Raw genomic sequence first — 15,543 nt, 5'->3', positions numbered from 1 at the left:
ATCAATAACTGAGTTGGTTATTACAAAGAAAAACACCTAAAAAACCAAGAAATTCAACTATGTTTTCATCTGAAATCAGAAAAGTCTTGGTTTAATTGGATGTTTTTAGACGTTTCAGTATTAAACTCAGTCTGATACTTTTTAAGAGTTTATTGGTGTTAATACGCTCTGATTAACACTCTGATTAAGTCATAATTAAACAATAGTAACAGTTTTAATTAACTCAGGTAAAGCCACTGTCTGCTTGATCTGATCCCATCACTGTCTGTTTGTTAAACCAGTCAATAATGAGTCATTACCTGTTATAAGGGAGGGGGGGTCATTGCACACTGTAACCCCCCCATCCCCCATCCCTTCATCGTGTGTTAATTAATGAGTTACTAACATTTATAACTGGGGTGGGGGCGGGGTCTGTTAAAGTGCAAAATGATGACTGACACGTGTTCCTGTTCCTGTGGGGTTAATTCAGGTTCATGGTGTGGTTATCTGTGGTCGTTTGTTTGTTTGTTTGTTTGTTTGTTTGTTTGTTTGTTTGTTGGTTGGTTGGTTGGTTGGTTGGTTGGTGTTTGGCTGATTGCATTTTCCTAAATCGACGTCTGTCTTGGTTTCCACATCCACGATAACAGCCACAATATATTGATTTCTATGTGCATTTAAATGCTGGTGATTTATTAATAAATATTAGATGAAACTGATTTATTTACACACACACACACACACACACACACACACACACACACATATATATAAATTTGATCAAATAGTATAAATAGTGCATGAAGTCATTAATAAGCTGCTGTAATGCATTAAAGATCTGTTTGCCAAATAGTGAGCCTTCAACAGTGTTTATATACGACAACACATCTATAATGTTTTATAGCAGCTTTTTAATGACTTGATACACTATTTCTACTCTTTAATAAGTTATGAGGTGTTTCTAATCCAGTTAATTTAATCTTATTATAAAACATTTATAGCTCCTTCATGAAGGTATTCTCAGTGAAAACAGTTCAGTAATAAAACGTGATTGAGTAAATTATTCAAATACTTACTGTTCTCATTATGTTTTAACTGATAACTAGTAATATGTAACCTATAACATTGCAAAAACAATTAATTCTCATAATATATATATATATATATATATATATATATATATATATATATATATATATATATTTTTTTTTTTTTTTTTTTTTTTTTTTTGAGAAATTAATGGTAATATCAGCACAAATTATGTCAGATCATCATTACTTTACAGTTTAAAGCTGATTTTTGAACCTGATTTATGCGTATTTGTGGTTCTAAACTCTTTTACACAATCAGAACATAACAAATACATATAAAACAGCAGAATATTTCATAAACTGAAGGTAGAATAAACAAAATAACTACGACTGTTTGACAAAATATAGCATATACTCTTTAATAACTTATGAGGTGTTTCTAATCCAGTTAATTTAACCTAATTATAAAACATTTATAGCTCCTTCATAAAGGTATTCTCAGTGAAAACAGTTTAGTAATAAAACATGATTGATTAAATAATCAAAATACTTACTGTTCTCAATATGTTTTGTTAAACGGATCATGTTAAATGGTAGTTGAATGTGACTTTAAATTTTACAATGTCAGGTGAATATCATACATCATGAACCAAAATGGAGAGGAAAAGTAACATCATTAGTTGTCTGCTTAATCTTTAAATTACAAAGTTGTTTTGCTCGAAGAGTCTTTTTATTTTTTGCAAGTCTTAAGTTATATTCTGGGTTATATTTTCCAACTGTATCTTGTATTTTTATTATAAGAGGTACTGAACAGTCAGGTTTGATTCGTGTGTGTGTGTGTGGTTTTGATTGAGCTAACACCTGCCTGTGATGAACTCAGAGCAGAGGTCATACTCTACCTAAAAGATCTAATTCTACATCTTTAGAAAGTAGTTGTGGTAAAGAGAGCGTAGAGCAGAAAAAACTGAATACGAACTAGGGGATTTTTGTGGTCAAGACATGCTAGCCTAACAATGGAGGTGCTAAGCAAAAGTGGTACACATGCAAAAGCATGTGCTTTTCTTAGAATTAGCTTATGGAGTGACTGATATGTTCTGCCCAGAAACTATGGTTAACCAATAAATAAGCCTACGACGAATAACGTCATTGAATAATGGGAGTCTCCAACAGTCACTAAAGACTATATAAAGTAACAAAGGAAACTCTTATTGACGTACGTAGGTGGCTTTTTTCGCTTTTTCTCTCTGTAACAAAAAGGGTGTGCTCCTTTTTCCTTGTTTTTCACAAGTGTGTGTTTTATAGAGAAACTAGTGGTAAACTGCCTTCTCTGATAATTCACAAGTTTTGATTTTGTAAACTTTTGCTGTTTTAATAAACCAGATTCTGGACTAACCTTTTTTAAAAACTCAACCCTTCTCTTGGTGAATTTTTCTTCATTCTCCTGTTGTGTTCCCCCGACACTGACTTCAAGTGGTAAGTCCTTTTTAAAATGTAGTGAACCTCCACCTCCCAGCAGTTGGGGTTTTTACCCTAGCTCTTCAGATTCTATTGGGCTCCTGAGCAGATGAAGACACACCGTCTTTGTCCTTTGCATCATGTAGACGTTTCCTAATTTCGTGAAGGTACACTTCCGGTGGAACAAATATGGAAAATTTTGGAACAACAGTCTCGTCCTGAGATCCTTGAGTCTACGTGTGTTACAGTTTTAACTGACAACAAGTAATATGTAGCCTATAACATTCCAGAAAATAATTAATTCTTATAACATTGTTTAGAAATTAATGGTAATATCACCACAAAAAATGTCAGATCATTATTTCTTTACAGTTTAAAGCTGATTTTTTGACCTTATTTATGCTTATTTGTGGTTGTAAACGTAACAAATGCCTATAAAACAACAGAATATTTCATAAATCAGAAGATGGAATAAATAAAATAACTACAACTGTTTGAAAAATATGCCATATGAGTAAATTTCAGCAAAATACAAATATATTGAACCTTTTTGTGTTTTTGCTGAAAATAGGACAAAATAAACCAACAAAACCAAAACAAATACATATTTTGTTGATAAATCCCTGTCTTTTTATTGTCCAGTATTACATTAAACCTCCTAATCTAGCTGTAAAACACACTGAAACATTTTCTGGTTTGGCTGAAAATAAACTCTTAAAAGTCAAACTATACTGAGTTTGCTCAGTACAATTAGATATACTTAAAATAACTGATAATAACCAGATGTAGTTCACTGGTTCTGGTTTCATCTCCTAATATTATGTCATAACCTGTCGAGTCAGTCCAGTAAATGACATTTTTGATGAATATTAAACCCGACTTGGTTAATATTGCAGTGACTCATGCAGTAAACATGAGTGAATAACATACGTCTGCCTCCGTTTACGCTGACGATCGTGAACTTTGACAAACATGTGAGCGGTGTCAGTGCTGACTCCATAAAACTGTGGACGGCGTCTTCAACTCCAACTCATGAAGAGCTGCTGTTTTCAGGCATGTGCTGTGTTTGCTCGTGTCTGTTCTCTGTCAATACACTCACCCTTAAAAGGCCGTTTACCTTCGCTCTGATGGTTCCACTGGTGCTGGGGGGTTTGGGATGTTTGTTCCTACATTAGCGCCTGTCATGTCTAGTGTTTTTTTTTTCTAATGTTTGACTTGATTTGGGCAGGTTTGAAACAACCCAACTATTCGGCGTATGCATGCTATAGTAACCTGGTCTCCATGGCGACAGCATCACTGACATGTCCGGTGTGTTCCCTCCCTCCACAGATGGCAGGAGATGATCAGAGATAACCAGGGTCAGAGTCACCAGAGCCACCACCAGGACCAACCTTCGGACTGAATCTGAGCGTTTCCTTCACTGTGACTTTAGAACTGAACTGTCGCGTACAAACGATGGCATCTTCCACGACATCGGAGGTCACTAATGGTGATCCCAAATCCAAGGGCTCTGAGGAGTCCATGAAGCTAAAAAAGGAGATCTCTCTGCTGAACGGCGTATGTTTGATCGTGGGGAACATGATTGGCTCAGGGATCTTCGTGTCTCCAAAGGGCGTCCTGATCCACAGCGCCTCCTACGGGCTGTCCCTGGTGGTCTGGACTGTCGGGGGCATCTTCTCTGTGTTCGGGGCCCTGTGCTACGCCGAGCTGGGCACCACCATCACCAAGTCAGGGGCGTCCTACGCCTACATCCTGGAGGCCTTCGGGGGGTTCCTGGCCTTCATCCGCCTGTGGACGTCCCTGCTGATCATCGAGCCGACCAGCCAGGCCATCATCGCCATCACCTTCTCCAACTACATGGTGCAGCCCATCTTCCCCACCTGCATCGCGCCGTACCTGGCCAACAGGCTGCTGGCGGCGGCGTGTATATGTGAGTACACACCTGGGCTTTGTGTGTTTGTGTGTCAGTAACAGGGTTTATGGTCTGGTCTGTTCTCCAGAGGACGATCAGAAGCTCAACTACTGCTTTACTAACCCACTGAGTCACATACAAGGCAACTGTCACAGTTAGCTTAGCATGCTAGCTGTTTATGCATACATTCTACTACTTTTAACCTCCTGAGACCCAGGACATGTCAGCAAAGTACCAGCTTTTTTCTGTTTTTTATTAAATAAGAGTCTATATTGGAAACATCATGATGCAACAGTTTTTCCAGATGCAGTTTTAAAAATTTTGCTGGAATGTCCTTTGTGGTGGACAGTTCTCTTTTTGTTTTGTATAAAATTGTGAAACTCTTGTCCACAAATGTGGACAGAAAACCCATAGCTGGGTCTTAGGAGGTTATTATTATTATTATTATTATCATTATTATTATTATTATTATTATTATTATTAGTAATAATAATAATAATAATAATTATTATTATTATTATTATTAATAATAATAATTATTATTATTATTTATTGTAATTATTTAAATATTTAATTTTTAATTCTAATTCTTTATTTGTATAAATATTTATACAATAACAAATTACTTATTTTTCTCTATTTTAATTTTTTCACACGTTTTTGTGTTTTGTTTTGTTTTTTAATGTTTTATCTGCATTTGCTTGTTGTATTTTTGCTGCTGCTAACTGTGAAATTTCCCCACAGTGGGATAAATAAAGTCTTATCTTATCTTATCTTTATTATGCATGTTAGCTTACTTTGAACAATTGACTATTTCAACACTTTTTAGCTTTTATGTTATTTTTAGCCTGCGATATGAAACATTTTTACATTACATTTAGCTCAGTGTTTTATTATTTATGCTAGCTTACACTTTGAACTCTTTTTTAACATGTATTTGAAACACTTAGATTTAGCAGCAGATTTTTAGCATTTATCGGTTGGTTTTAGCTTGCTAGACATAGCACGTAGCTTCACACCACATTCAGCTAACATTATTATTAGTAATGCTAGCTTACACTTTCTTAACTTTGATCTTTTACATAACTGCTCTAATGGTCAATTCATTAGCATTTTTTTTTTGTACTTCTTAGCATTTATTTCTTACTTTTAGCTTGCTAATGGTTTAATGGTTTAAAGTGCGACTAATTATTGGAAAGATCTGACATTTAATAGAATAAACTGAAAAAAAGAGCATAAGTGATCATTCCCATTAACATAGTAAAATTGCAAACTTTTTCCAGCTGTTTCTTTGTGAGGGAATCTGTGTGTAAATACGACAGATGAGTCAGTAAATGACACACGTCTGGTCCAGAAACAGTCAACGACGTCCCGTGAGCTGTGGTGTCAGAGTAGAGAAGTGAAAAACAGTGACATGTCTGCAGCCGTCAGCACATAAAAGAGGAACCAGAACCAAAACCTCTGCACCAGCAACAAACAACACGTGATAAGGCCGGTTTAGTAAAGTAAGTCCAACCCTGGGGTGGACCGGGACCATCCTAGCACAGCAGAGGTAACCTTTAGACGTGAACATGGACCCCATCACTGAGGCAACGGAGCGCCATGACGCCAAAGAAGAAGAGAAAGTTCATTAGTGAGACTATAAAACACACTGAAATACCAACACTGAGGAAACCGGACACGAGACGCCGAACACACAGGGAGGTTTAGAGGAAGCTCAGAGATAAGACCTGACACATACAGATACAGCGTGGATACAATGTGCTTATTCGCAATAAACCTTAGTCTTTCATCCTCCCACCGTCCTGTGAACGTGAACACACACTAACACCGTGAACACACACTAACACCGCGAACACACACTAACACCGTGAACACACACTCTGATAAGCAGCACTTGGACTGATATGTGAGAGCTAAAGTCCTTAAAGCAGTGACACTCTGACCTGAGCAGCAAACACCACAAATGACGACTGGGATGAGGAAACGAAGCCTGTTAATGAGTAGATGGAAGCATCGGAGAAGGAGACAATGAATAACAGTCATTCCGCTATAGAATATGACTGTCAAACTGGAAGCTGCAAAGATAAGAAGATAAATAATAATAATGATAACGGATAATGGATTAGATTTCTATAACGCTTTTTAAGGCACCTGAAGCGCTTTACGTTATTATAAAAGATAAAAGTTAAAAACCTTTGTTTCATCGTTCAAAGTGCAAGCTAGCATTAACGTTACCTGCGTGTGGTGTATAGCTAAGTACTATGTCTAGCAAGCTAAAGCCAACTGATAAATGCTAAAAATCTGTTGCTGAATCAAAGTTCTTCAAATACACTGAATGGGTACATGTTAAAAAAAAGTGTTCAAAGTGTAAGCGAGCATAAATAATAAAACTATTAGCTAAATATAATGTAAAAATGTTTCATGTAGCAGGCTAAAAATAACATAAAAGCTAAAAAGTGTTGAAATAGTAGATTGTTTAAAGTAAGCTAACATGCATCATAAAGATAACAAGATAAGACTTTATTTATCCCACCGTGGAGCAATTTCACAATTAGCAGCAGAAAAATACTACAAGCACGTGCAGATAAAATATATATGATATAATATATCAGATGATGTATTTTATGTTTACGTTTTACTTCAGTTTGGTATTTTATTTTGAAAAATGTGACAGGTTTAAAAAAAAAAAAAAAAGGACATAAATGTGACGTGCAACCATATTATTAGATTTACAGGTACTCTAAAGACTGCAGTAAAAAGTTTTAGTATTTCTGTTATTTTTTTCTAACATAAATAATTCCTGTTAGACAGAGGGTGTGGTTTTAAGTTGATAGAGTCAAAATCAGACGTCTAAGTTATTTATAAATGACTACATTTACTGCTCATTTGGTCATGTATTCATTTCAGTTCCATTACTAAGTTAATTACTGTCTAATAGCAGCCGTATGATATGGATTCCATCATAATTGACTGGTTTCTGTTGATGTTAACTTTGGTACCGTGTGTTCCTGTTTGACCACCGGGTGGCGCTCACCTGCAGGATGACTATATTTGACAAGAAAGGTAACATCTGTCCACAAAGACTTTTTCAACCTTGACCTTTTGACCTCATGACCTTTGTGCATTGATCAATATAGTGCAGCTCACATAACCATGGCTATGTTTCTATAACATATTATATTCTGAAAAAAATTAATTTGGCGAAAACGTTTGTATATATATCAACTCATAAAATCCTTTTAGTTCAGGTTCCACATTCAGACCAATGTGATCAAAAGTGGATCAGACCAGTAAAATAATAATATAATTACAAATAAATAACAACATCTACAAATATTTCTCTATGTTTTACAGTGAAAAAAGTAAATTTACATTATGACAGTGTTTATATTTACAAACCATCCTTTAAAAAAATTGTGAATAATCTGAAAAACATGAAATTTGTTGAGGAAAAATTAGTGCAATTTTAACAATATTCTACCTCAGTTTATCATTTACACATGTGCATTATAACTTACAGGTCACAGTGGATCTACAAATACATAAAACAGTTAGTAATGGGAAGAATATTGATGAGTTTCTGGAGTTTGGAACTAACTGAATTCCACATACTTGATTGTTAACCCATAAAAACCCAAACCTCCACCAGTGATCAAACGCATCGACTGATCTAAAATGTTAAATAACGTCTATACCATCAATCCTATCAATACATTTAAATAATGGTGTAAAATACAGTTATTCATTTTTAATGGTCATCAGATATGACCCATTTGGATGTTCATGTGCTCTGTAGGGAACATGAAAACACCATCGTCTTCTACAACATTGATTCACCAGTAAAACATGGAGTTGGATCAATGACAGTGGATGGACACACTGGGTTTATGATCAGTTTATGATATCTTTACTGCAAAACTCACTTTTTCCTCATTGATGGAATAACATTTGAATTAACTGTGTTTTCATGACTATCTAAATCAAATATAGGAAATGAAATATAGGAAAATACATGATTTACATAAAAAAAAAGCCAAATATAGAGGATAATATTATAACAAATGGTGATAAATCATTTAAGAAAGATTAAATATAGAGAAAAATTCATCTGACAACCGCCACAAAAGTCGCACGGGGTCTTTATGTGTTAATATATTCAATGTAATTTTTCATCCCGTGGACTGGATTGGACCCTTTGGCAGCTATTGTTAGGCCCGGGGTTGTATGTTTGACACCACTGACCTACATACATGATCAATACATCCTATAGATCCATCTCAGGCAGACATATGCAGGTTTAAGTTCATTACACAAGGCGATCAGTGTCTAAACTGACACGTGAAAGCATCAGTTTCTAATGTATTTTTCAATCCATAAGCCACGCCCCTTTCTTGTCGATGCCATGGATACCATCGTAAAGACTCTGTAGACTGGATGGAGGTAGTAGCAGAACAGGTGTTACATCACAAACACGTGACAGTACAGGTGTGGAGATGGGTTTTTGACATGTATCGGTAAAACCACCTCTGTGTAATCCGACTTTTAAGGAATTTTTCGACTTCCACCAAAACTCTCCATTTCAGCTCACATCTGGACTGTATTTGACCTCCACTTGTGCTCCTCCAGCCTCCTAAACCCTCGCCTCCTAAACTCCCACCTCCCACCCGTCTAACGTTTCACTGTCAACACACCACGCCTCTGCTTCTGTCTGCACATGCTCAGTGTCCTTCACTCATCGCGGTCCGCTCCGTCCTGTTCTGTTGTGGTTTCTCGGCCTCCTGTCACGATCAGATGTGTTATGATCGTCTACCTGTCAAAGCGATGAAAATGATAGTGTTGTGGTTCAGGACCAGGGCAGCGATAACTGACCTGAGAACAGCGTTATCATCAACTTCAGGCACATTAACCTTCCGGTATCCGGGCGAGCATATTATGCACATTTTGCACGTCATGTTATAAAAGGTCATATTATTTTACAGAATTTGTATTAGGTCAGAATTCAAAAGTTGTTAATTTTTGCATGATTTTCACAATTCTGACCGAACCACTGAAATCAGGACATTGTAAACAAGTGTTCAGAGAACGCAAACCTCCGCCAAGCACCCTGAACGGTGTGCATGTGTGGATCGACTATTTCTTTTTAAATTCAACAGTTTTCCAGGTTGTTCCATACAGCAGAAAAAGTTGAAGCTTGGCACCAGTCATGTGTCTGTCAAATTGTATTCAATTCACGTCAATATTTGTTGAGTTCTAATGAAAATGTGTCGTAAATGGGATTTTCAATGTTAAATTGAAACATCCACAGAGTCCACATTCCACATTGGATGTGGACAATTTTGTGCCAGATACAAGATATTGTTCTAAGCTACAGGTGGATCAAATTGGAGGCTAAGTGGAGTCGTTTTGAATTTTTTATGAATTTTCGAAAATTGCTCAATGATGAGAGGTAGGAAAATTGTAGATGTTGTGACCTTGCTGTGACCTTGAACTTTGGCCTACTTGGCCCAAAATTTAATGGGTTGGTCCCAGGGCCTAGGCCTATCTGTGGGGAATATTTGGGAAAGATGGGTGGAATAGTTTTCCCGTAAAGTTGCTAACAAACAAACAAACAAACAAACACACAAAGCAAAGTGATCACAATACCTCCTGGAGGAGGTAACAATGGAAAATTACTCCACCAGCACCCCTCTCCAAAGTGAGTAAAAAATGCACATTAACACATTACCATTTAACATTTAATATTAGCACATAGCATTTAAGATTTGACTTAGCGCAAAAATTAATAATACATGTTAACCAGTGTTGCTGTTAATATTGATATATGCCAGATGTAAAAATAAAAAAATAAGTAATCCAATTTTTATGTAGTATATTGGAAAAAAAAATTGGGTTGGTTTACAAATATGGCATTTAAAGGGTTAAAAATATGACAGTTAATAAGTATCTGGTATTTTTTTTGTGCATGGATCAAGTTGATGAAATACAGAAATAATATTTTAAAAAAGTTAAAAACAAATTATGAAAAACTGTTACGTTACTACGACACTGTGCATATTACGCACTTTTGGTGATTAGAAGGACCTCTATGGACGGGATACCGGAGGATTAAACATGTCGGCTCCGCTGGTTTGGATGTGAATTTGTTTAAACAGTGCTCAGATTTGGAGTCTGGAGGAAGATTTACCCACAGGGAAAAACATGCTTTTAATTTTAGTTTGTTAAAACAACAAATAAGAGCAAAAATAAATCTCACATTATGAAGCGAGGATAATGAATATTGTTATAACTTTGCTGTTTTTTGATCATATCTTGATTTTATATGAGGGAAGACTCTGCTATCGGCTAATCCATAAATTTGTGTTACATTGAAATGATTCCCACTGGAAACAAATTGACCAGGGTTTAACAGGTTAAAAGGATTTATATGTTGAGGACAAAAATAACAATGTGAAATAATTTTTCATGTGGTTTATAATAATCGAAGTGTACAGGAGAGGCCTGAGTTATAGATAAAACACGACCATATGATGGTAGATGCTACAAGATAAAAAAATATGGAGAAAAAAGAAATGGAAAAAGGGGGTTAGAAAAAGAGAAAAAAAAAACCCTTAGATGAGCTTCTCAATGCCTCCCTTCTGCTCTTCTACAGCAGCAGCATTAGCAGTTAGCTTAGAAATAGAGTCAGCTAATGGTAAGACATATTGCATAAAACATGGGAACAAGTACATTATCTTTAATATAAATGACTTTATCTCAGTTATTTTTTGTCTGTAAATATTGTTCCAGACTTTCCAAATCTTGTCGGCACTTATTAAATAAATTCACCAGTGAAAATGCCGTGTGGACATATTTTATCAGCGCTAACTTCATATCAGTCCCACTTCAAAACAGTCAACACAGACCTCAGTAACATGCGCTAATCTCGTGTATTGAACTTTTACATTTCAGTAAGTGCTGCTGGATGATCCTGACTGAACTGATCTGACATTTATGAACCAGATAAGACGGAGATAATGGCAAAGAACACAGGAAAACATGTTTTCCAAGAATATCAGTGTCAAAGGAAGCTAATAAAGATGGAAGTATAACAGTGCTAACATTTCCAGTCATTGTTATCAGTCATCCTGGGGGTCAATAAGGACGAACCCCAGCTCCGATTAAAGGGTATTCCAGGCAAAACTGAAAGACTGCTTCTCCAGTTCAGTCCTAAGTCTGGGTACATTCAAATAATAAATATCACAAGTTTATAAGAAATACTGGATAGTGGTTCTTTGAAGAAGGGGGATAGGTATGAGAGAACCACAGGTATGAGAGAACCATAGGTATGAGAGAACCATAGGTAAGACGGAACCATAGGTAAGACAGAATCATAGGTAAGACAGAACCAAAGGCATGATGGAACCGTAGGTGTGACGGAACCATAGGTGTGACAGAACCATAAGTAAGACAGAACCATAGGTATGATGGAACCATAGGTAAGACAGAACCATAGGTAAAACAGAACTATAGGTGTGATGGAACCATAGGTAAGACAGAACCATAGGTATGACGGAACCATAAGTATGACGGAACCATAGGTATGACGGACCCATAGGTATGACGGAACCATAGTTATGACTGAACCAATGGTATGACGGAACCATAGCTGGAACCATAGGTATGATGGAACCATAGGTGTGACAGGATCATAAGTAAGACAGAGCCATAGGTGTGATGGAACCATAGGTATGACAGAACCATGTTATGACTGAATCAAAGGTATGACGGAACCATAGATGGAACCATAGGTGTGACAGAACCATAGGAATGAGGAAAGTATAAGTATGATGGAACTACAGGTATGACGGAACCAAAGGTATGACAGAACCAAGAAGAGCTTAATAGGTTAAGGCCAACTGCTGGGTACACCTTTGCGTTAGTTCAATGACGTCCACTCAGTTGTACAGTGCAGTTCCCAGTGGTGACTGAGGTGACTAGAACCAGTAATAGAACCTAGTGCACAGAGAGAAACCGGGTTCAAGGACTGTAGACATTAGATGGAGGGCTTCATGTGCAGAACGTACTTCTATAAGCGTTGTGTGGTTTCGCTGTCGTCCATGGCTGTACCTGAGCGTCTGCTGCTGTTTCCTGTTTTCTGTGCTTGAGTCAGCAGTGGCGTTTCCTTCAACCGCCACCGGAAACAGACTGGACTTCATCCAGTTTTACAGAGTAAGTGTCTCCGCTCAGACCGTTCTCATCCGTGCTTTTACTGCCGTAGGTTTGCTGACCTTTGTCAACTGCACCTACGTGAAATGGGGAACGCGGGTCCAGGACTTCTTCACCTACGCCAAAGTCATCGCCCTCATCGCCGTCATCATCACCGGCCTGGTGAAGATCGGACAAGGTGACCACTGTTACATTTAATGAACCTCTGGAACCTGAACTGCAGAAACAGTGATAAATATCAGACTGAACTCAGACTGCACTAAGTTAGAATCAACATTAGCTCTAAATGATGAAATCTTCTGGTTCAGGTGTAGACGACAGCTGTGTTCATCTTCCATCTGTTATGTCCTGTTTTGTTTTGTTGTTGCATCTTTTATGTCATTGTATGTTTCATTTAATTTTTGTCTCACTAAATCATACTTATTTGTCTTTTGTTCTTTACACGTTTTGTTTAATCTTTTGATAAAATTTTCATCTTGTTACTTGTTTTGCATGATTTTCATCCTGTTCTGTCTTTTTGCTTCTTTTACGATTTCTTTGTCTTCCTCTGTCTTATATGTTGTTTTCCATCTTTGTTGCGTCTTGTGTTTTTCCTGTTGTTTTGCATCTTTCATGTTTCCATTTTGTGTCTTTTACACTGTTTTCATCTTGCTCTGTGTTTCACGTTTCTGTTTGTTGCATCTTTTACATCATTTTTGTTCTGTTGTGTCTGATTTTCTGTGTATTTTATGTCATAGAATAAAACATGAGAATCTCCTCAGGTTGTGTTAACATTAGACCTTGTGTCAGGCTTCGAACCAACTCATATCTGGGTTTAATGACTCATTTCTGTTCATTTTGTAGCTTTTTAACTATGTTATTTAAGGCGCATGTCTGTAGTAGAAAACATCTAAAAACTCTTAGAATTTAGTGTTTAATTAGGCATCTGGTCGTTACAGTTGGATTAAAGCCATAATAATAAAGTTTATTCCAGTTCTATCAGTGTATGTACCTGTATGTATATATGTATATGTATATTTATACTTATATGCATGTATATGTATATTATAATTATATGTATATGCATGGTACATGTATAAATATGTATGTATACATATATTTATTAGGGATGTCCGATGCCCGATATTGGCATAAAAATGTAATATCGGTGAATATCGGTATCGGTTTTTTTGCCTATCATTAAAACCGATAAAATAATGCCTTGATTTCGCCGGCATTTACCGACGCGTAAATGAAACATTGTTTGTAGCTGAAAGAAATGTGCAGTTTTCAAAACTGTACAGTAGAGTTGCCACACTGTAATAGACTCATGGAGGGAGGGAGAGAAAAGAAATAAATATGGCATTTTTTCCACAACTTAACTCTTTCTTCGCCAATGACGAGATTTTCCGTCACTCCGTGTTTTCACTGTTATACTGTAGTTGAAGCTGTTGCGGATCATGTGAATTACTTTCCTTAGTCCAAAAACAAACAATTAAGCAGCTTTTTCGGAAAAATGAAGGACCGGGTTTAATGTTTTCGCACCGGAGTCTCCGTATCCCATGGCAACGCATCCAGCGGCAGTCACTGAATGAGGAAATGCAGACTCTGCAGGAACCGCATGCAGTTTCAAAAGCCTTAAAGATGATTATGGAGACAGAGTCTGACAATTCAGTATATGATGGAGCTACAGAAGAACCATTTAGAGACAGGAACGGAGAAATAGAAGGTGAGGGAGACGGACATGGAACACGGGAAACACAGAGCGGCGAGGGTCCGACACGAAGATGGGGGGGGGGCACAGAGCGACACGGAGAAAATGACAGACAGGAGGAAGAGAAAAGAGACATTTCTAGTGGACATTCAAGGAGAAGACAGACACACAGACATGAGACAAGACAAAGGACAGTGTTCATCTGTTAGAGTGAGTTCAGATTCAGACTGAGGACACAGAACAGATTCAGCTGTAGAATGTCAGCAGGACACAGGGAAGACACTGTTGGATTTGGCTTTAGTAGGAAATAAATAAATAAATACATATATTCATACATAGATAAATAACTAGATATCGATATAATTATTTACAGATCAAACACAGCAGGTGGTCCAACAGGAGGACCTGGTGCAGCCAAGGAAAGGGCAGAAATCTACAGGATTTAGTGAATTTGTTTATTTTTTTCTTGAAAATGAGGAATATTGAAGTGTTTATATCAAAAAACTAAACGACTATGTGGAAGACTTATAACTGATGTATGTAAATGTGATAAGTTTAGAAGGAACCTGGTGCTTTAGAAGATGTTTGGTCTAAAGTTTGGTGTAGATTCCTCTAATATTTTGTGGAATGATGGGATATCTTAGAGCTGTTTGTTATTATTATTGTTGTTATTATTATTTTATTTTGTGATTTGGAATACAGTGTTACTGTTGGTAAATGAGAAAGAGTCAAAAATGTAAATAGGAAATCAATTTTATCTTGAAAATCAATATCTTTGGAAAAAAATGCAGTTTTCACAGTTTTTTGCTCAAAATTCATTTTTTTCCTGAAAATGACCAATATTCAAATATTCATATCTCACAAACGAATGAAGATAGAATAAAATCGTTTCTTGTGTTTAAAAGTTGAAGTTCTGTTCTTTCTTTTGATGTATTCAGTGTTCACATACTCCTAACACAACATTTTCAGTCAGCCTCCAAAGATTAGTGAAAATGACCAAAAAGGCTGGCACTGGCTACCAACTCACTGGAAAATGCTCTGGAGGGAAAGAGTTCAGTTGAAGTATGTATTCTTTGCACAGACAGTGTTTACATTTTAAAAGCCTTGTTGCATTTGAGAATGCATCCAATGGGGCATCACAATAGAATTAGGCATGATGTGTTAATTCCATGACAGGAGATATGTGATGTTACCTAAAATTAGTTTAATATCCCACATATATCGGCAGCGATATCGGTAGATATCGGAATAGGAAATTAAGCGTTGGG

General features: G+C 36.6%; 1 protein-coding gene across 2 annotated transcripts in view; it reads left to right on the top strand.

Annotated features, from left to right (window-relative positions):
- slc7a7 (solute carrier family 7 member 7) overlaps window positions 1-15,543 on the top strand; it is a 28,774-nt gene that overhangs the window by 4,947 nt on the left and 8,284 nt on the right. Inside the window, exons 1-3 of one of the 2 annotated variants that reach the window (XM_030162380.1) lie at window positions 2,247-2,480; window positions 3,792-4,392; window positions 12,635-12,760. In XM_030162380.1, the coding sequence (XP_030018240.1) occupies window positions 3,918-4,392; window positions 12,635-12,760 (601 nt within the window). In that variant the 5' untranslated portion in view covers window positions 2,247-2,480; window positions 3,792-3,917. Of the gene's footprint in view, window positions 1-2,246; window positions 2,481-3,791; window positions 4,393-12,634; window positions 12,761-15,543 lie in introns of those variants that run through there. The other variant, XM_030162379.1, reaches the window with a different exon arrangement.

This window comes from Sphaeramia orbicularis, chromosome 18 (genome assembly GCF_902148855.1).
Source record: "Sphaeramia orbicularis chromosome 18, fSphaOr1.1, whole genome shotgun sequence".
In the NCBI taxonomy this organism is placed as follows: Eukaryota; Metazoa; Chordata; class Actinopteri; order Kurtiformes; family Apogonidae; genus Sphaeramia; species Sphaeramia orbicularis.
Note: the sequence above shows the minus strand (reverse complement) of the source record. Positions and strands in the feature narration are given on the sequence as shown.